The sequence below is a fragment of the Chroicocephalus ridibundus genome, chromosome 12, assembly GCF_963924245.1.
Source record: "Chroicocephalus ridibundus chromosome 12, bChrRid1.1, whole genome shotgun sequence".
In the NCBI taxonomy this organism is placed as follows: Eukaryota; Metazoa; Chordata; class Aves; order Charadriiformes; family Laridae; genus Chroicocephalus; species Chroicocephalus ridibundus.
The window spans coordinates 12,337,290-12,358,240 of record NC_086295.1 but is presented as its reverse complement, the minus strand read 5'-3'; the positions used below and the strand labels follow the sequence as shown (position 1 = coordinate 12,358,240).

The window sequence follows — 20,951 nt, the reverse complement described above, 5'->3', positions numbered from 1 at the left end:
TCCTGCAGAGCCACAGTTGTCACCACTGGCTCTTTGCTTCCACAGGAGCCGGACTACGGAGCCCTTTATGAGGGACGCCACCCCGGGTTCTACGTGGAAGCCAACCCCATGCCCACCTTCAAGGTATGCTCTCACTGCTTGGCACGAAACTTGTGGCCAGCAGGTCGAGGGAAGTGATTGTGCCCCTCTACTCTACTCTGGTGAGACCCCACCTGGAGTACTGCATCCAGCTCTGGAGTCCTCAGCACAAGACGGACATGGACCTGTCGGAACGGGTCCAGCGGAGGGCTACAAAGATGCTCAGAGGGCTGGAGCGCCTTTGTTGTGAGAACAGGCTGAGAGAGTTGGGGTTGTTCAGCCTGGAGAAGAGAAGGCTCCGGGGAGACCTTATAGCAGCCGTCCAGTGCTTAAAGGGGGCCTACAGGAAGGATGGGGGGGGACACTTTGTCAGGGAGTGGAGTGATAGGACACGGGGTAACAGTTTCACACTGAAGGAGGGTAGATTTAGATTGGATATTAGGAAGAAATTCTTTCCCTTGAGGGTGGTGAGGCACTGGAACAGGTTGCCCGGAGAAGCTGTGGCTGCCCCATCCCTGGAGGGGTTCAAGGCCAGGCTGGACGGGGCTTGGAGCAACCTGGTCTAGTGGGAGGTGTCCCTGCCCAGGGCAGGGGGTTGGAACTAGATGGTCTTTAAGGACCAATTCTATGATTCTGTGATTCTGTGAAACAACCTGCAGGGCCTGAGGGTTTAGCGAGTGTCTCTTTATTTTCCAAGAGCTGTATTATTTTGCATGCTCATTTCTAGACCATGCAGGGAGACAGGCTCTAGGCTGAGCCTGCAGGTTCCCAGGCTGGGCTGCCTCTTGTTACGAACTCTCCAAACTAAACCCATCAGTGGCTCTCGCCCAAAGGAAAGTGCCTGTGCGGGGCCATACCGGACTTGTGAAGTCTGGTTTGGCATAAATGGGGACCTCGATTTGTTCTGCAAGGGTCACTAGGGTCTGGCAGCCTCTGGCAGCAGGGTTGGATGCTGCCTGCACACGACGTACCTCACAGCCCCCCCAACAAACACGTCTCTCATCCCATGGGCTCATTGTCCATGTGTCCGTCCCCTGCCTGGCCTCATGGGACCCCTCCTCATTGCAGTGCGCAGTCAAAGCCCTGTTCGACTACAAGGCACAGCGGGAGGACGAGCTCACCTTCACCAAAAACGCCATCATCCAGAACGTGGAGAAACAGGAAGGAGGCTGGTGAGTGCGTCCTGAGTCTCCTTTTTCCCTCGGGGAGAGTCAAACCTTGGTGTCACCATCCATACAAAGGTGTGTCCCCTCTAGGGTTGGGTCTGTTTGGGGATTGCCCACAAGCTGCACAGCCCCAAAACCACGTGAACCAGAAAAGCAGATGACGGAGGAGCTACATGTCACCCGTGCCCCCCAGTCTGGATGCTCATGGTGGGTGCTGATGCTGCCCCTTCCCTCTCTTCCAGGTGGAGAGGAGATTATGGTGGCAAGAAGCAGCTGTGGTTCCCTTCCAACTACGTAGAGGAAATTACTGGTCCCAGCAGCCTGGAGCCGGAGCGGGAGGTGAGCTGGTGCCTGAGCGGAGCAGTGAGCGATGGGTGGTGGGGAGGAGTGCGTGTGCGCAGCCCCCTGCGCTCGGCTGCGCTGCCCGGCGCCGTGCCCCACACCATCCTGCCTGTGCTTCACTCCCAGCAGCAGCTGGATGAGAACAGCCCCCTGGGAGACCTGCTCGGAGGTGTCCTGGACGTGCCCTCCTGCCAGATCGGTGAGTGCCAGGGAGGGAGGGATGGAGGAGCGGGGGGCATCAGAGCTGTTTGCAGGTCTTTTGGGCCAAAGAGCTTTGGTCTCCGCCTGTGCCCAGGCACCCCCGTGCCTGCCGCGAGGGAACGCATGTCTGTGGCGGGTGCTTGCCGTGCAGCGCCACGCTCTGCTGCTGCTCCCGGCACAGAGGGTGCCCCGGGGGTGTGGGGCTCCGGTGTGTCCCTGCAGCCTGAGTACAGCCGAGGAGCACCCGGGGTCGTGCCGAGGAGCCCCTCCAGCACGCCTTGGACCTGCTCCCCTCGGGCAAGGGAGCTCAGACCGATTTTGTAGGCTCTTTCTTTTCTGGAAGGATTTGTCCTCCCTCCCATACATGTGGTCCAGGCTCTGGAGCGCCTGGGCACTGCTGAGCTGGGTCCAGCCTGCAGCTCCCTGCCATCCCTCTGCTCCCCAAAGCCCAGAGGATGGTGTTCCCACCTGGGCACTGCAGGGCACAGAGTGAAGAAGATGCAGGAATGGGAGGAAGAGTGCATTCAGAGGCCCCATGAGGGTTCTCAGCCCCCTCAGGATACACTCTGCATCCTCACCTATCACTTCTTGAGCTCCATCTTTTGCCTCCAGTGACCAAAAATGGGAGCTTCTCCTCCTAGCTGAAGAGTGCCAGGGCAGCCATGAGAGTCCCTCAGTGTCCTCTCCCTCCTCCCTCTGTGGTGTGAAGGACTTGGCTCAGCATGTGCTTGTGACCTTGCTTCTCTGCTCCCTCTTCGCACACAGCCATCCGCCCCGAGGGGAAGAACAACCGCCTCTTCGTCTTCTCCATCAGCATGGCCTCGGTGTCACGCTTGTCCCTCGATGTGGCAGCCGACACGCATGAGGACTTGCTGGACTGGGTGAAGAAGATCCGGGAGGCAGCCCAGACGGCTGACGCACGGGTGAGTCTGGAGAGCCCTCGGCAGGGGAGACACCTCCTTGCCAAGGCCTGGATTTCCCAGGAGCTGAGGAGCAGGTGGAGGCTGGGGGGGGGGTGGTGAGATGGCAGCCTGTGATGACTGGCAGAGCAGTTACAAAGGTGATAAAGACAGAGTAATCTTTGACAATATAGCAAGGGGTGGTGGCCATGTATTGTGGTTTGAGAAGTTCAGGCTGGTCCATCGGGAGGGTGTTGCAGTCTCGGGAGGTGGGGGATCTCCATCCATGGAGGGTGGCAAGGCTCAGCTACAAGGCCACAGCTGCCCTGTACTCATACCAGTGCCAGTCCTGCTCCAGGTGGGAGACAGGACCCACCAAGGGCCTTTCCCATGGCGCTTTTGTGGTGTCCCCCCATGCAGACCCAGCAGACCTGCTAGTGGTTCCCACAGCGTGGGCAGGAGCGGCCACACCAAGGCCAGCGTTGCCATTCGTCCCAGTTGGTGAGCTGGGTTATCCAGCACTGCTGCTCCCACCTGGCCCTGACACCCCTCTCTCCCTCTCTTGGCAGCTCTCTGAAGGGAAGATGATGGAGAGGAGGAAGAAGATTGCCCTGGAGCTTTCGGAGCTGGTGGTCTATTGCCGACCTGTGCCCTTCGATGAAGAGAGTGAGCATCTGCCTGTTTGGTGGCCACCACAGGCAGTCACCATGGTGGTACAGACCCCACGGTGTGCCCCGAGGTGCTGCTTTGGCTAGATCTCAGCAGAGGACAGGTGTCCAAAGCAAGTTGGAACCAGTTGACATTGGAGTCTGGAAATGTCCCTCTCCGGAGGGTGATAGTTCCTTTCCCCATCCCTCTCTTGCTGGGATCTGTCACCATCCAGAGCAGCTGCTGAGGGAGCTGGACTGAGGAGCATCATGCCCGATCACAGAGAGCAGTTTTGATGCTTTCAGCCATCAGTGTTGGGCATGGGCAAACCCCCACTGGGGCAGAGCAGGGTCTGCCACAACCTGATGGAGGAGAGGATGGTGTTAGGAAGGGGCCCAGGGTGGTTGAAGCGTCTGGAAAGAGAACATGCTTCTGGCTTATGCTGTGCTGTCTCCTCCCAGAGATCGGCACAGAGAGGGCCTGTTACCGAGATATGTCCTCCTTCCCGGAGACCAAGGCAGAAAAGTACGTCAACAAGATCAAAGGCAAGAAGTTCCTGCAGTACAACCGCCTGCAGCTCTCCCGCATCTACCCCAAGGGCCAGCGTCTCGACTCCTCCAACTACGACCCCCTGCCCATGTGGATCTGCGGCAGCCAGCTGGTAGCGCTCAACTTCCAGACCCCAGGTGAGGGCAGCAGGCAGGGAAGGTGGACATGCTCCTGGAGCGCCAGCCACCTGCCTGCACCCCTGCTAGCCTGGTCCTGGCAAACGGGGGGTCTAGAAGGGTCCTCGGGTCTAGGAGGAGCTCAGCAGGGAGCAAGACCTGGTGTTCAAGTCCAGATGCGTGGTTGCAGCAGGGGAAATGCGCTCCCGGGGGTTGGATTGAGCTGGGCTGAGGGAGGAGGCTGTGGTGCCATGAGGACAAGACGAAATGGAGACAAAGCAGGGAGTTCTCCGGAGGTTCCTGGTGACAGGCAAGGGGGAGGTACCAAAAGGGACAGTGCAGCCCCAGCCTGGGGACACCAGCAGGTCGCAGGGTCTGAGTCAGGCTTGCTGCTCTGCTCACCTTTCCCCGGCTTCCGCTCCTGCTCCTGCCGTGCAGGCCAGCCTTCCCCTTTCCCCGGCCCTTGCCAAACCCTGCTGTGACCCGTTCAGCTCACCAACCCACCAGAAAACTACCTGCCTCTTTTTTTTTTCCTGCTGGCTTTTTCGTTCCTTTTGTGAATTCAAGCATCTCGCAGGGTGGTTTGGTGAATGCTAGAGCCAGCACAAGGAAAGCTGAAAGGAGAGGGAGGAAAAGAAGGGGGTGACCCATGGAACACTGGGTAGTTGGGCAGATCCTGCATGAGAAAGTCACCCCGTGGCCCCAGCACGTGCACAGGCTGCAGTGAGACCATGGGACATGAGGCATTGCCAAGGGATGGGCCAGGTCCCCTTGCAAAGGGCTTCCCACAAGGCACCAGTGATGGTCTGGCTTGTGGAAAGGGCACAGGGTCTCCTCCCTCCATCTCCTGCCTGTGCTCTCCAGACAAGCCCATGCAGATGAACCAGGCCTTGTTCATGTCCAACGGCCAGTGTGGCTACGTCTTGCAGCCCACCAACATGCGGGATGACATCTTCGACCCCTTCGACAAGAGCACGCTGCGGGGCGTCGAGCCACTCTCCATCTCCATTGAGGTCAGTACCTCCTCCCAGCGTGGGAGGAAGATGGGGTCGGACCCAGGTGGTTGTATCAACCTTGGGGTGATTTAATGGTTTTTCTGGGTTCCTGACCTCTGCAGCTGCTCCTCACCAAACCCCTCGGCCCCTGTCCCACACGCAGGCTTGGAGAGCCCCCACGGAAGGGGGAGACCCATGGGTGCTGCTGAGGGAAGGACCCCCGACCTCCCCAGGTGCCTGGAGTAGCAGGAGCATCCCTGGGGTGCTCCTCCTGGACCCCTCCTGCCCAGGGCCCAGTGCCAGCAGGTGGCATCCACGAGCCACGGAGGTGGCATCCCTGTCCCCAAAGCCTGGCTGGGATTGTCCGAGCACAGGATGGCGCACAGGATGGCTCCCAACGGGGTAACACAAGGGCTGTGCCTTGTCCCCTCCTTGTCACTCAGTTGCTCTGGGCTCCATGTTTCCATGTCCCCTTGCTCATGGCCCATCTTGGGAAGACAGAGCGGACTTTTCCGCCCATTTCTGTGTTGCACAGCTGGTGATGATAAGAGGCGGGGGGCTGCTGGTGGAGGGTACCGGAGGATGGACTGAGGATGCCCATTGACTCTTTTTTTTCCCGGATGGCGGGACTGGGGCTGGACCGTCCCTGTGTGAGCTCACGGAGCTGCACAGCAGAGGCTCTACAGGGGTATGGGACAGCTCGCCAGGCAAAGCTCCTGGAGGGATGGGAGGGCTGTGGCTGTGCCAAACCAGACGGCTCTCATGTTCGGAGCAGCGGCTGTCCCACGAGCCCGTACAGGCATCCCTACTGGTCTTGGAGCCGAGCTGTGGGGCGGCAGGCTCCTTTGCAGACCCTGGGGAGAAGGAGGCAGTGGAGATCCTGCCTTCAGGTGCTCGCAGGTTTCTGGCAACAGGCACAAACTGCAGCTCCTCTGAGGCCACTTCTGTTTCGGAGTGATCCCACCTAAGAAAGCCACAGCCCTTCTCAAGGAGGACACCCCATCATGTCCCATCAGCATCACTGACCCCCTAGCCACTGACACCCTAAAAATCCCTGGCACCATTTCCTTGCACCATCTATTTTCCAAACTCTTCCTGCATCCCGGGATGCAGCTGCAACCACCAGGTTTCAAGAGTCACCGTGCCGCAGCCTGTCACCGTCTCCTTTAAGAGATGGGCTCAGCCTTTTGTCCTCTGGCAAAACTGCCCGATGTCCCCACCAAAGCCAGCCTTCATGGATGGAGAAGCTGTCTCGAGCCCAGCATGACTCAAAGCACATGATCCAGCGTTGGCAGCGCGTCCTTCCCCTGCAACAGCAGCGTGCCGACAGCACGCTGGAGCGACATATGGCCGCTGGCAAGAGGGAACTGGGATTTCTTTCTCCTGCAAGGAAGCAGGTTGTCATTTGAGTTGAGCACAGACTGTGCTAGGAACAGGAGGCAGAGCAGCAGCAGAGAGCAGCTCCTTTTCGTCCTCGAGGCAAGGCAGGAGGGCCGAGATGGTCCGTCGAAGAAGGGGGTGGCCGGCGTAGCTCTGCAGGCAGGGGCAGGCGGCTCGGCTGGAGGAGGGATGCCCTGGTCCCAGCCTGGCTGTGCAGGCGGCAGACAGGAACCTGGGCCACTTCAGCTGCCTTTTTTTAGGGTTTACACATCACGCCAGTGATCAGTAACACCAAAGCAGCTTCCAGGGGTGGGAGCTGTTTTTCTCCAAGAGGCAGGTTGGGCTGGGCTGGCTGTCAGTGTCTCTTCTCTCTCCAATTAGCAGAGACAGGGTGATTTATTTGGAAAGAAAATGTCTTAGTAGGCAAACAAGGTTTTTTTCCTTTGCTCCCATCTCATACCAAGTCCCTCCTGCTCCTTGCACAGGTCCTGGGGGCCCGGCATCTTCCCAAAAACGGAAGGGGAATCGTTTGTCCTTTTGTGGAGGTGGAGGTGTCTGGGGCCGAGTACGACAACGCCAAGCAGAAAACGGAGATCGTGGGTGAGCGAAGGGAAGGGAGAGGGGACGCACCACCACTCCTGACCGTGTCGTGAGCCCTGGGCACTGCAGCAAAGCCCCCCGAGCTTGGGTGGGCAGCGGGGGGGACACGGGGCTGGGTGGGGGCTGCCCATTGACACCAGTGTTTTCTGATTAGCGGACAATGGCTTGAACCCTCTCTGGACCCCGAAGCAGTTCCACTTCCAGGTCAGCAACCCCGACTTTGCCTTCCTCCGCTTCGTGGTGTACGAGGAGGACATGTTCAGCGACGAGAACTTCCTGGCTCAGGCCACCTTCCTGGTGAAAGGCTTGAAGACAGGTAAAGCGCTGGGGGAAGCAGGGGGAGGGTGTCATGGTGGTCCTCACCACGTTGCTAATTGCACTGAGAGCCGGGGAGATGCTGAGTTTCACAGGAGGACGCTGTCAGTCCCCCGTCTGGCTCAGTCCCTCCTGTCCCGATGCCCAACCAGGGAAAGGATGCAAAAAGCCATGTGCTTACATCCCTCGGGGCCAAGTGCCACTTGAGGAGAGCTGGAAGGGGTGGAGAAGACCCCCTTGGAGTTCTGTGCCAGGGGATGGACATGTCCCTGCCTGTGCCATGAGTGATGCCGGGGCTGTCTCTGCTGTAGGTTTCCGAGCTGTACCTCTGAAGAACAACTACAGCGAGAACCTGGAGCTGGCTTCCTTGCTGGTGAAGATAGACATTTTCCCTAGCAAGGTAAGGCCATGAGTGTCCTGCACGGTCTGCGAAGCTCAGCATTGCCTGGCCCGAGTGCGTGCAGGACGGCTGAGATTCCAGTGCTGCATGGGGGGCTGGCGGGTTGGCAAGCACTGGGCCACCTCCTGCAGCGAGCCGGAGCGTTTCAGGCAGGGTCCTGCCCGGGCTGCACTGGACTTGCCTGGATATTCCTTCAGCAAGAGCTGGAGGAGGCAGATTTGCTCCGTCCCAGTTCCCATCTGCGCTCCGGGGAAGTTACAGCTCAGCATCATGGAGCCTGGCTGGCCCGGGGCCATCTGCGTTGGCATAAGCGGAGGGCAGAGCTCTTTCGGAGACAGATGTTTCTTTTATTTCTTCGTTTAAAATGATGTTGGAGGGAAACAGCGATATTTGTTGAAGACAGAGCAGCTGCACTTTGCAAACCCCCAGACCCCACGAGCCCTGCGTGGCAGGACTGCCTTTGCTACGAGACAATACCCTTTGAAATCCTAAGCCCTTCACTATATATGTATTTTTTTTCTAATCCAAGCAGGAGAACGGCGAAATAAACCTCTTCAGTGCCTCAGCCCTACGGGAACGAGCCGGGGATGCTTCCAATCAGCTGCTGGCGAGCAGAGGCAGGGAGGGATCCTTTGAGTCGCGGTACCAACAGCCCTTTGAGGATTTCCGAGTGTCGCAGGAGCAGCTCGCTGACCACTTTGAGAGCCGGGAGCGAAGGTATGGCGGTGCTCGCTGAGCTCTTCCCAGCATGAGGACCCCCCTTTTTCCCCCCCCCCAGCATTTAGCCTCCTTTGCTGCGTGGAAACCCTAAATTTCAGCCTGAAAGTTGTGCTAGTCGTCCTTGGGGAAATCGCTGCTTTGGGGTCTGTGGGAGTAGGGTGGGACAAGGAGCTGCCACCCCCCTTTCCCCCAGCCTGCGGGGGGACATGCTGAGCCCCCCCACTTTCCTCCTGAGGGGGGGTGGGGGGGTGGCTTTTGACACCGGAGCATTGCCCTTGATCATCCCTGTGTCCCCCCCTGCAGGGTACTGCGGAGGACCCGGGTCAACGGGGACAACCGGCTGTAGCCCATCTCGGCGGGCGAAGGCACCTCCAGTGCTTGTGAATCTCACGGCACGCTGTGAACTGGTTTCTATGGAAACGGCACTGCTATGGCCTACTTTCAGGCAGCTTTTCCAGTTTCTCTGCTGAAGTGTGTTCCAGTGGAGAACTAAAAAAAAAAAAAAAAAAAAAAAAAAATTGGAAAAAAAACCCAACCCAACCAACCCACCCCTAACCAACCCCAAACACCCACCAACCTTCACCACCAAGCCCTTAACGGAGCGCATGGGTGCGTGCAGCCTGCCAGCCGCCAAGGTGAGAGACGAAAATGTCTATAACCGCAAGGAAAGAGACCCAAAAAAAAAACCAAACCACAACCAAACCCCAACCAGCCCTCTGCCGTCGCTGCTCTGCCTGTATTCCCGGAGATCCCGCTCCTGCGCCGCTGACGGAGCCCCTTTGCAGCCATCCTTTGCTGTGCCCGTTCCCAGCAGGCCAGGCGGGGGGGACTTAAGTGACCATGGCGGCACCTATCTCTGTCCTGGCGGCATCGCATCTACCTACCTGTATAGCCACTGCCTATGGGTCCCGTAGTGAAACTCTACGTTTACAAGGCCGCTCTAGCTTTAAACGACAATAAAAGTGTCAGTATTACGTGCGTGGTGGCTTGGGTGTCTGGCGGTTTGCCCCCCCGCAGATGTGCCGAGGAGCCGGGGTGCAGCCCTGCCTGGGGGGAGGCTGCGCTCGTCCCGCCTTCTTCTAGGGAGTTTGCAGCTACTGGGAGGGAAAAATAACCAGGAGCAGCCCCAGGTTTAATGCTGTTCACTCAAAAGAGTAAAACAAGGGTATATGCTAGAGCTGACCATGCTTTTTTGGACTGGACTGGGGACGAGCCATGACTCCAGGCTGCAGGAGGGCTCTGAGGATGGAGGTGTCTGGGCTCCAGCACCGTACCAGGTCACTCACTCATGGCCTTACCCCGTCGTTAAGCTGTCGTGATTTTAAAAACAAATAGGAGGGTTGTGACTGAGCGTTCCCCACTCCTGGACAAACAAACATCTCCCTGCGCAGCCAGCTCTCGCCATCACCCAGCACAGGGCATCCCCTGGGCACCCCACGGGCTTCCCCAAACCCGAGTGCAATCACCAGCCAACTCACATTTGTCTTTTTTTTTTTTTTTTATGCTCTTTATTTAGGAACAACCAAAAATGTCTGGTTTCATTTCAACAAACTGTACAAGCAAGCTCTTCCCCTCTCCCACCCTCACATCCACATATACAAAAGGAAGGGAAACTTGCCGTTCACTTCTCAGAAGTGGCATTGTTGCTACAGGGAGTTCTTGCCCTCAGAATTAAGAGCAGGTAAAGTCCATAGCAGGTACAAGCTACCCTAGCCCTAGTAATAGCCACAGCCCACAATCACAGGCAGCTTCACTTTATTTCCCCCCCCCCCCTTAAAACCTTTACCAAAAGTAAAAACTAGTTCCTGTCTCACACGATTGCCAAGGTGACCATCTAAAATCGTGGTCTTAAAAAAAAACCAAACAAACACAATAATAACCCCACTGGAACCCCCCACACCTCCCCAGTACAAAGACGGTTTACACAGCAGAGCCCTTGCTCTGCTCCTTAGCTGCACGGCCACCCTTATGAAAGGTCCCGTTGCAGCTACAATTACATTTTCCTTTGGATAAATCCAAGCAAAAAAAATTCCAGGTCATTCAGCACCAGCATGATTTCTAAATAACAATAATTAAAAAAAAAAAAAAAAAAAAAAGAGACCCCATTAGGCTGACTTTGTGGTCTGCTGAGAAACAAAGTGATCAACACGCTGTTCCCAAAGTCTCTCTTTTAGTGCAATGTTAGTATGTGCAAGGGGAATCACAGCCACGTACCCATAACACCACCACGAGCCAGATGGGGCAGAGAGAAAGTGCAATTTTTAGCAAGAAGTTTTCTATGCCATGGATTCCTAGCCCAACCTTCGCTAGCACCAGTAAGCAAGAGTCCTCCTGATACCACCCTCCATCAGGACAGGGGAAAAAAAACCGTGGCTTTAATTGTGCCATCAAAATATGGCCAACATCAGCCAACAGAGCACTCTTTACTGGAACAGGCAATAACAAGAAAATAAAATAAAATAATAATAAAATAAATCACTGCTTAGGTAACAGAGCTCCCTTGCTCTGCTTTAAAGTTTTGCCATGCCAATCCAGCATTCCCGGCAGGGACCACTGCCAGTAAAAGATACAGCAGAAACTAAACTTGCAAAAAAAAAAAAAGGTACAGCTTGCAAGTGTCTCACCCGCCCTGCCCTCCATTTGTAGTGTTGCCTAATCTTACCCTGCTGGTTTTGTGATCAACTGAGAAATTACAAAAAAGGCTACTGCAGTGAGCTCAATCACGTCAGGCCACCGATTTGATTTGAAAAGAGCAAAGCCAAAATTATCCGGGCAACAGGAGAGAGAAGTTTACAAGCATTTTACTAACAACTTGACGGGAAGGTGCAGCATCATGTTAACTTTCCGATTTGTGCCAAAGTGCTGAAAATCATCTTTCTCTTCTGATTCCCAGCAACTCAGCTTCCAAACATCCCCTTCTGATGAGATTGCTAAGAGAGGGGGTTGCAGGGAAGACAGAAAACAACACTTCTACCTGTGATCAAAAATTGTTGCTTCTCATAAAAAAAAAATAAAATATATATACTCAAAACTCTAAATGGAAACCCAGCCTTCTACATCCTCCTCTTCCTCCTGAACAGACAGGGGACACCTAGCAAAGATTAACCGACCAGATATCTTGCAGCTCCAGCTTCTGTGTGATCGTCGCCCAGGCAGGTGAAGGTTCAGCTGTGGGCTGACCATGGGGTTTCTCATCACAGCTGCCAGCAACTACCGCTTTTGCTGGTGGCTTCTCCTGGTGACCAACGCAAGCCCCTGGCAGGGAGGGGACACGCAGCTGCACTAAATATACCTGTGGTTGGAGCTCTGCGGGCCGTACATCGAAGCAAGCACCTGCCCCCATTCCTCTCGCCGTGGCTGCAGGCCTGACGTGCAGCGGCGCTCAGCTCTCAGGCAAGTGGAAATAGGAGCCTGTAAATCATGGTTTGTTTAGTGTTCTGCTAAAAAAAAAAAAAAAAATTCCAGGATGCTAATTAAGGAGCTGAAAAATAAGCTACCCAAATGAAACACAGAGCCATGTCTAGGAATCTCACGGCAGGGCCTGCTGATAATGAATAAAGAAACTGTTCCTTGCATGAGGAGAACCAGCAGCCCTTCACATGAGCGAGCCAGGTACGGCACAAATCAGGGTTTCGGGTTATTAAGCAACTGGATTGTGCCCTTAATCTAAGCAGCCTCAGAGACATAAGTAACAAGATTCACGGGGATTAAAACCGACGGTTACTACTGTGCCTGTCAAGCCCAAGCTCACACACAGCAGACGGAGGTGAAGAATTTATTTCCCTTCCTTCCTGATGCTGGCTACGCGACTTCTAACTTCCACCCCTCCTTTCAAGTCAAGACAGTCATCTTTGATTAGATGATGATAAACATTCGCACACGCTGTGTAGAACTGCGGTGATGCTTCCTCTTAACACCAGAGGAACTGCTGCTGGGACTCTCAAGCCACCTCTCAATTATTCCTTTCAGTTCCAGATGCAAACATATTTTAATGTCCTGCACCAGAACCTGAGTCTACTTGGAGGTGGCACCTGCTTCTCCTCAGCTTCAAAAAACAACGCAATGGGGAAACAGAGGACCACAGAGCTAAACCCTCAAAAATCCTTCAGCTTATACTTCCATGGAGATTTCAAGTCAACTAAAAAAAGGAAGATAACAAGGAATGTGGGAGTTAGAAAGGGAACTCGATTACTTTTTGAAGTTTTTGTCTCTCAATCTTACCCTCCCCACGCAAAGTGCTTTGCCAGCCCGGTCACCGCGTCCGAGGGGAGTCTGCATGGAACCACTTTTTAAAATTCCTCTGACCCAAAAGAAAGAAAACTCCTGCTGTGCTTGTATGAATGCATGGAGACAAAGCTCAAAAACCTCAGCAGCTTCCAACCCTCAAGGCTGTTTTTTCTGTGTACACCGGGAAATTCTCCCTCTAGCTCACAAGACTTCTCTTTTCAATTTTTCTGGAAAACTGGCCAAATACAATCCAAGTGCAAAATATTTCAGCTAGTGCATGGAAAAATGGTTTGAAGGGACCAGTTCATACTATAGTCCTTAAGCATTTCTGTAGATGGAGTGGGGATCACTCTTCCAATTAGCCATAGGCCTTAAAGTGTACACCAAAAATCCCACAGAAAATCACCTTGAACGGGCAAACTACACTTCCAACATATTTATATAGCAAGTAGTTAGTAAAAGTGTACATTTTTAATGTACATCTTAATGCAATAAAGAATCAATGGCATATCTGAACTGTATATATGTGTACTTAAATAAACCTGCATGTACATAGACACTAGAGAGTAAATGATCTACCTGTATTTGTTCTCTGAAGGTAACACCGTACATACACTCACACTCTCGGGCCGCACAACTCCCACATCTGCTACCTCTGGCTCTAGGGCCACCCAGCTTCCCCCATCACCTGTGACATTTTGGGGTGCGCAGGATGGCACCCGCGAGGGTGAACCCCTGGGGCTCTGGCTGTCTTTGTCGTGTGGCCGCCCCTGTTTTCCTGGTGGAGAGCCGCAGGGATGCTGCCTGGCTGAGCAGACACAAGGCTGAGGTGGGATGGCTGCCGATTATGCCTCCAACCACGCCATGACCAGCAATAGCGCTTCTAAAGAGAAAGAAATTCAGGGAGCCTGTGTCAGCAGGGTGCTACGGGTCGACACACCCGTGCTCGCAGCGTTTTGGGGAAGGTTCGTCTGACTGCCAAGGGAGCGGGTGTCTGCATATGAGCGCGTCGCCCCAGCTCTCTTTAGGGTGCAGGTCATCTTCTGAAGCAGGTGCTTGCACTCAGCCACGGGGGGTTACACCGTGTGCCAGGGGAGGTACGCGAGCTCAGGCGCTGGCACCTACCCCGAAGGCACGTACCACCAGGCAAGAGGAAGCCCCCCCTCTCTTGCAAAGTGCTGAGCAGATAAAATCCCTCCTAGTAGTTGAGCAAGGCAGCCTCTTAAAGAAGGGAGGAAGAAAGAATTGGAAAAACAAGGGCAATTAAAGGTAGAAATCAGACACCATCTTTGGAAGAGGTTCTGAAAGAGCTTTTTTGTTTTTAAACCAGATTTTTTTTGTAAATCTCTGGATCCGATCCTTTGGGGCTTGCTACCCACCCTTCTAATAAATATCATTTACCACCAACAATAAAGTCTCCCACATTAAAAAGCTCTCACTAAATAAAAACCTTCTACTGAAACAGCCTGGCTGAGCTAGCTTGGCAAAAATAAGGAGCTATGACTACTCTCCATAAATACATCAGCGGATAAACACCAAAAACTATTTAAGTTAAAGGACAATGTTGGCTCCAAAACAAACCAGGAATGAACCGGCCACGAATTAATTCAAACTAGAAATTTAAATAAAGTTTCTAACCATTCAAAGGCAGTGAAGTTCTGGGATAGTCTTCCAAGCGCAAAAGTGAAGGCAAGACATGGAACCAATTTTGAGCTGGGATTCGATTAGTTTGTGACAGAATGGTCTGACACAGCATTTGGCTGGATTATTCAGCTCAAGAGTTTCCCTTCTAGACCTTGTTTTCTATTAGAAAAGAATATTAAAACAATCTTCAAGCAGTTGCATCACACAGCAACCACCCAAGACAAGAAGGGCACATTAAAAATGCACAGGTACTGGGAAGCAGGAAGGTTAACTGGGAAATTTATTTTGCTGTTTCGCCAGAACTATTGCAGATGGACTGGGGAAAAAAAAAATACGACAAAAAAAAAAAAGACTGGAGCAAACACTTCAAGTTAGGAGTGCTGCTGCAGGAGGAGCTGTCATGTAGGGCTGCAAGAGGGAAACTTCCTGATTGCAGAAGAGCTGCTGCCTCACGGATCCCTTGGAGACAACAATGACTTGAACCACTCACACCAACGCTGCATATTCTCTGCATTTGTTCTCTGAAGAACAGCTTGTTCTCTCTGAACAATGAAAAGGATTCCAGGTCAGGATGGAAAAATTATTATGTGCTACTTCTCAGTGATTAAAGGGAGACTTGGAGATTTAATAGCCTGCTACAGTCAGTCTCCAGGAGCGCAAGGAAAATATTCTAGCCAGCAAGGGACAAATGGCACCAAACTCCATCTCCTGGGTTGTCTGGGTCTGGGAACCTGCTACTTATGGGAGAGTATGCAATGCTAAAACTAACCTCATCTGTAGGGATGAAAATCTCACTCAACACCCACTGGACTTTAATGCAAGACTGGCAGTTTTCTTCTCAGATACCTTTCCTTTCCTAACACACACATAACACGCTTGTGTGCCTGCAAAGCCCTTCATTTCCAGGGCTTAAGGACCAGAAAGGGCAGAGAGGATATATGCAGCCATGCCAACCTTTAGAGAACAAACACCTTAACGGACAGACAAAAAAAAAAAAAAAAAAAAAAAAAAAAAGAAAAAAGGAAGAAGTACTGTGCCATGATAGTCCATATCTAAGCAATGACCTTGTTTACACAATGTCTGAGATTCAGTTATGCTTGTATAGGCAGCTGTAGGCATTGGTATATGAATATGAAATCTGAAAGTCTGTCCACCGAAAAGCAAACAAGAGCATCCTATTTCCTGGGTGTGAGCTGAGCCCTTGCCTCCACCAGCTCTCAGCCATCTCCTCTGCCGGGCCACCGAGAGCTCGGCACTAAGTGCCCAGTTTTTGCACGCGTGCTCTCTCGTGTGCTGTGCTCAAAGGTCTCATTTATGGCAGTGCTTTATCACCACGTCCTGCTCCTGAGGTTTGGATCAGGCCGGCCCATGGGTTTCTTCAAGACCAAAAATTCCTTCTCAAGGGTAAAAGCGAATCCTCCGGGGCTGATGGTTTGAGTTCAGTCTGTTTCTGAAAAAGAAATGAAGTGTCAGAGATGCTCCGGCTCACTGCAGGGGCCTGCAGCCTAGCTGGGATGTGGGATGGGGAAGAAAGGCTACAGGAGGGCCTCAGGATGGGCAAAATCAGGAGCCTTAATGGAGTCAGCTGCGGAGAAAGGCCAGCCCTATTGAGAAGGGCCAGGAAATCCAAAATCCTCATGGGAGCGGAGCTGGGCTCTGGCCAGCGGCAGGGCTAAGGAGGGATGCAGCCCACAGGGATTTGAAGCCGTGCACCCTTGCTGAGCACCTCCTGCCTTTGTGCCACGAGGGGTGATGGGACTGCCTTGCTCTGGGTGGCATAAAGTCACACTTGGAGGGTGCTCACAGGGGCACTGCCATCGCCCAGCACAAAAGCTGGCCCACCACCCTTCTCCAAACCGCTCCCGCTGCAACACCTTTCCATCCCACTCTTGTGGCCGCAGCCTCTCCCCAGCCAAGGGCACGGCACAGCCCCATTCAAACTCATGCTCCATCTCCTCTGCATTAGACAGGGGAAGGAAGCAATGAATTTCAATTGATTTTTTTATATATATATTTTTTTTTTTTAGGGCCTGCAGCCATGGCAGAGGTGCATGGGAAGCTCCAAAGCAAGGCAGTGGGTCTGGAGAAGATCCCAGCTGCCCAGCATGCCGGCAAGGGGCTGCGTGCGCGGAGCAGGCGAGGGGCTGTGGCAGCCTGCGGCAGGACAGGGCGAGCGCTTGGCCATCCCCATCTGGTGGGAACCCCGCCAGGGAGGAAACGGCCCCCAGCTGCACTTCTGAAGAGCCCATGGAGGGCTTGGAAACCACCTCTCCTCTCCTCCGCACGCACGTGCGCGCACACACACGCCTTTCCTGGAGTCCTGGAGGAGGGATAGGGCCAGCAGCTGTAAACACCAGCCCCTCCATGTCCTCTCCCTCCTTGCAGCCTCCATCTTCAACACCCAAGCCTTGCCCCGTGCCAAAGAAGGATGCTCACATCTGGAGAGCTGGCCGTGGGAGAGGGACGGGAGGAGGCTCTCGCCCACGCAGGCAGCAGGGGTTACGTCTGTGCCCGAGGCCACGGGGAGGCACGGAAGGAGCCATGGCACAGGACACAGCAGCCAGGCCCCTTCCTTCCCAGATACCAATCCCCTTCATAGATAAACCCAAGGGACACCTTCCCGTGGGGCAGCTAAAGGGACCAGACACTCCTGCTGGATTTACTTAGGCTTAAATAAAGCCAGGATTTGGCTTCAGAGCAGAGCTGGCATCCAGTGACCAAGGCAGGCAGAGGCAGGGAGCGTCCCGCAGGGCATCTCGCCGGACCCTCTTTATCCTCCTTCCCTGACCTCCCTCTTCCTCAGTTAAACCCCAAACAGCACGACCGGACACTAAACCCTTCCCTGAAGCCTCACATTCCCAAGTGGGAAATGCTTGGAGCCCCGTGCTGCCCCAGGGGCCTTACCGAGCCGCGCGGCGGGCGGGGGGCCGGGGGCGTCGGGGGTCCCGGCGCTGCCTTCCTGGCCGCCCGGCTCCCAGGACTCGTTGCTTTCCGACACCTCCGAGCCAGCCTCGCATGGCCCTTTCCGGCTGGCCGCCGCTTGGCCAGCGCAAGCCTCCTCGGGGACGGCAGCCCTGCTCTCCTCCTCTGCCTTCACCGCAAACCACACCTTGAGCTGCTGGGCGCTGAGGTGGGAGCGCTCGCAGAGGCCGGGCAGGTCCTCCTCCCGCAGCCCCTTGTGCTTCTCGTAGTAGTCCTCCAGCACCTCCCGGCCAGCAGGACTGACCTCCACCAGCCCCGGGGGGAAAACCCCCCGCCTGTAGTTCTCATACCACTTCAGCTGCCCGTTCTTGAAGCCATACCGGCTGTCCCCAAACCAGCGAATGACCTCGGCCCGTGGCAGGCCCGTCTGGGAAACGATGGCGTCGTACTCCTGGTTCGTGGGCCGCTGGGTCTGCACGAACATTTGCTTCAGCAGATGCCGCTGCTGGGCCGTTTTTTTAAAGTTCAGTTTGGTTTTCGGAGGGGTGGGTGGCCGGCTGGAGCTGCCATCCCCTTTCTCAGTTGCACCGGCCCCAGGTAACTCGGTTTTGCCATTAGACTCAGTCACTCGGAGGTTTTTCAGGTTGATTTTGATGGGACTGACTTTCCGCTCCACTGAGTTCGGGTTGTTGCCAGAGGCGTCGACCGAACCATTTTCGCCTGCGGCCCTCAGCTCATCTGAGGAGTCTTCCCCTTCCCCAGCACCATTTTCCACCTCCTCCTCCTCCTGCCGAGCCGCCTCCTCCACTTTCTTATTTTCCTCTGCCACCTTCTTCTTCCTCCTCTCTGAGAACCAGCTATCAATCTCCCTCCGCGTCATCTTTGTTTCCCCCCTCAGGCGGTTCACCTCTTCCTCCGCAGGAAGAGGATTTTGGGCAAAACTGCTTTCCAGGGCCTTGAGCTGCTCCGGCGCCCGCTCTTTGTACTTGGTGGGCGTGAAGTCAGGCGCCTGGTGCCATGACTGCCGCCGCGGTGGGTGGTGAGGCACCGGTGCGGCCACGGCCGCCGCCGGGCTCAGCTCGGCTCCTCTGGGCGAGACGTCAAAGGATATTTCGGGCAGGGAATCCAGAGCGCTGTCTCCAGGGAAGACGGCCCGGCCGCCTCTCACGTTCCTGTAGTGGTACCTCCTATCGCTGAACCATTTTCGAATCTCCTTGGTGGAAAGGCCCGTGATTTTTGTCAGCCGCTCGACTTCAGCCTGGCCAGGGAACTGGTTTCTGCAGAAGCTGCCTTTCAAGGCTGAGAGCTGCTCATGGGACTTCTTGTTTTTGTAGACGTTGGGATCCAGGAAGGTCTGCGAGGAGATGGCCGGGCAGGCGGTGAGCAGCGACTGTCCGCTGTTGACCACCTTCACCCCCGACGCGGTGCTGGAGCTCACCGTGCTGTGCTGCGCCGCCGGCTGTGGCTTGGGGACAGAAGTCACCGCCAAGGTGAAGGAAGAGCTGGTGCCCTTCAACCCATTTGCCATGATGGGCTGCGTGACCAGCAGCCCCCCCGTCCCCTCCGGCTGCCCCACCACGTGTCCGGGTAAAGTCGCCTGAATAAGATGGGGGACGCTCCCGGGATTTGCAACCAGCGGCGTGTTCAAAACCGTAATGGTGGGTTGTGGCACAGACTGAATAACGGTGTTGAACATCTTCTTCCTGGCATCTTCAATCTCCTCCGGTGACCAGCTGATGCCCTGCTTCAACCTCTGGGCAGTGAACCAGATCTTCAGCTGCTCTTCTGGGTACTTCGTCACCACGGTCAAGTAGCAGAGCTCGGCTTTGGTGGGGTAGGGGAACTTGTGGAAAGAGTTTTTGAGGAAGCTGTTGGAGTCCATGGCGGCGTTGTACGTTGGAATGCTGCTCAGGGGGATCATCACCTTGGGAAGGGACTTGGACGTAGGTAGCTGCTGATGCAACGGGGGTTGCTGCTGCAGTGACACAAGTTGTGCAACACCCGCCTGCAGAACAGGCACGTTTCCTATGATGGAGCCATTCACTATATGAGATGATTTTGTCAAACTTGCAGTAGGCTGGCTGACTGGCACAGATCCATTTGGGAATGAATGCTCTCCATCTTTCACCTCTGACTCACTGCCCAGCTGACTTGACACATTCTCTTTCAGCGTGTGGATTTTTTTGGCCTCTGGTTTACCTTTCATTATCTTCATGATGGGGGTTTTGGTAATGATAATTTCAGACTGGCCATCCACCCCTTCTTCAGGGACCTCTCCCGGAAGGTCATGGCTGCTGGCAGCTTCACAGAGACTTTGCTCCACAGTTGTACGATTGTCCTGCTTAGCCACCCTCCAGATGAAGCTCGTTTCGCCGGCATGTGATTCTGCATTGTGGTGTGAGAGCCCTTCATGGCTATTTGCCAGAAAGCCGCACGCAACACACGCAAACGCGGGGTCTTTGCTAAAGTCTAAGTGCTCAGAGTCCAAGTGCCCAAAGAAGTGCTGAACGTCTTGAGATCCAAAGTCACAAGACTTGCAGATATAAGTGTCACTATCAGTGATACCGCGGTGCCCGTTAGACAAAGCTCCATTATTACTGTTACTGGCGGCAGCATCACTAGCTGCTGGCCCTTCCGCAGGAGCATCTTGTTGTGTTCCTTCACGATCATCTTCTACAGCATCCAGTTCAGTCTCCTGAAGCACCAGTGTTTTTACTGGTATCATGCAGGGAGTTGTGGATTTTCTTTTGCTAGCCATCACTGCAATTGATCCAGATGATTATTTTTCTTTCACTTAAATGAAATGAAAATTTAAAAAGCGCTATTGCAAGTGCTCTGTGGTCTAGATTCCAGCAAATTCATGATGTCCCAAGAAGTTGTTGTCAAATGTTGACAAATGTTCATATTTGCCACTGAACCTGAGGACAAGGAGAGGGAGGAGGGGTTAGTTCCCTTGGCATTAAACAAAGCACAACTGTCCTGGTATTTAACTGTTTCACTCAATATATCATTGTCAGCCTCTTTTGCTGAAAAAATTTAACTTGACCTTGGATTTACTGTATTTTCACAAATACAACCTGTGAATTACCTGTTTAAAAACAAACACACAAACACGCCTCTTTTACAGCCCACATCAAATTCTCATTTGAGGAGGAAAACCACCAAAATTACCCCTCACCCTGCCCTCCCGAGACCCATCACCGGTGTTTCGGCGGGGAGAGCAGTGCCTGGGCTCCCTGCGTGCCCGGGCTCCCGGCTCAGCGGAACGCAGGAGGCGATAGCAGGCAGGGTCACCCTGGGAAACCCGCCTGCTTTCCATCAGAAAAACCTGATGAAAAATCAACACGTTCCCCACAGAACGTTTCGATTTCTTCAAAATCGGCATTTTCCAACCATCCTGTTGGGAAGTTTCTTGCCAGCTCAAAGCACCATGCCAAGGCCCTCTGCCTGCAGAGATGCCTGGAGCTCTGCTGCAGGGAGTGAGGAGGCTGCAGCCAGGGCCACGTATTTTAGCCCTCCTCGCTCAGCAAGCCTACAAAGCATTTGTGAGATTCCCTCCCCACCCCATGCACAGTTTGTTACTGATTTAACAGCATCTGTTGAGTTTTCTGCTGGAGCTGCAAGAGAAGGTAAGGCCCCAAAACTCAAGAGCAGCATCACACACGTGTTCCTTCCCCTCCAGCCTTCCCCTCCCAATGCACTGGAGGTTATTGCCTAAGAAGGTGTAATTTCTCTCTCCCTTTTTTTTT

General features: G+C 54.2%; 2 protein-coding genes across 7 annotated transcripts in view; one reads left to right on the top strand and one right to left on the bottom strand.

Annotated features, from left to right (window-relative positions):
- The window catches only part of PLCG1 (phospholipase C gamma 1), a 51,475-nt gene extending 42,092 nt beyond the window's left edge, over positions 1–9,383 (top strand). Inside the window, exons 20-32 of one of the 4 annotated variants that reach the window (XM_063350430.1) lie at positions 46–123; positions 1,147–1,250; positions 1,487–1,583; positions 1,716–1,785; positions 2,553–2,710; positions 3,256–3,352; positions 3,796–4,020; positions 4,864–5,012; positions 6,860–6,974; positions 7,129–7,290; positions 7,601–7,689; positions 8,222–8,406; positions 8,713–9,383. In XM_063350430.1, the coding sequence (XP_063206500.1) occupies positions 46–123; positions 1,147–1,250; positions 1,487–1,583; positions 1,716–1,785; positions 2,553–2,710; positions 3,256–3,352; positions 3,796–4,020; positions 4,864–5,012; positions 6,860–6,974; positions 7,129–7,290; positions 7,601–7,689; positions 8,222–8,406; positions 8,713–8,755 (1,572 nt within the window). In that variant the 3' untranslated portion in view covers positions 8,756–9,383. Of the gene's footprint in view, positions 1–45; positions 124–1,146; positions 1,251–1,486; positions 1,584–1,712; positions 1,786–2,552; positions 2,711–3,255; positions 3,353–3,795; positions 4,021–4,863; positions 5,013–6,859; positions 6,975–7,128; positions 7,291–7,600; positions 7,690–8,218; positions 8,407–8,712 lie in introns of all 4 variants that reach the window. The other 3 variants (XM_063350428.1, XM_063350429.1, XM_063350427.1) reach the window with 3 other exon arrangements.
- A 1,093-nt stretch (positions 9,384–10,476) lies between these two features.
- Positions 10,477–20,951, bottom strand: part of ZHX3 (zinc fingers and homeoboxes 3) — a 50,941-nt gene continuing 40,466 nt past the window's right edge. For all 3 annotated transcript variants that reach the window (XM_063350433.1, XM_063350431.1, XM_063350432.1), the window contains 2 exons: positions 17,185–20,120; positions 10,477–15,730 (listed from right to left, as the gene is read on the bottom strand). In XM_063350433.1, the coding sequence (XP_063206503.1) occupies positions 15,720–15,730; positions 17,185–19,960 (2,787 nt within the window). In that variant the 5' untranslated portion in view covers positions 19,961–20,120 and the 3' untranslated portion in view covers positions 10,477–15,719. The remainder of the gene's footprint in view (positions 15,731–17,184; positions 20,121–20,951) is intronic.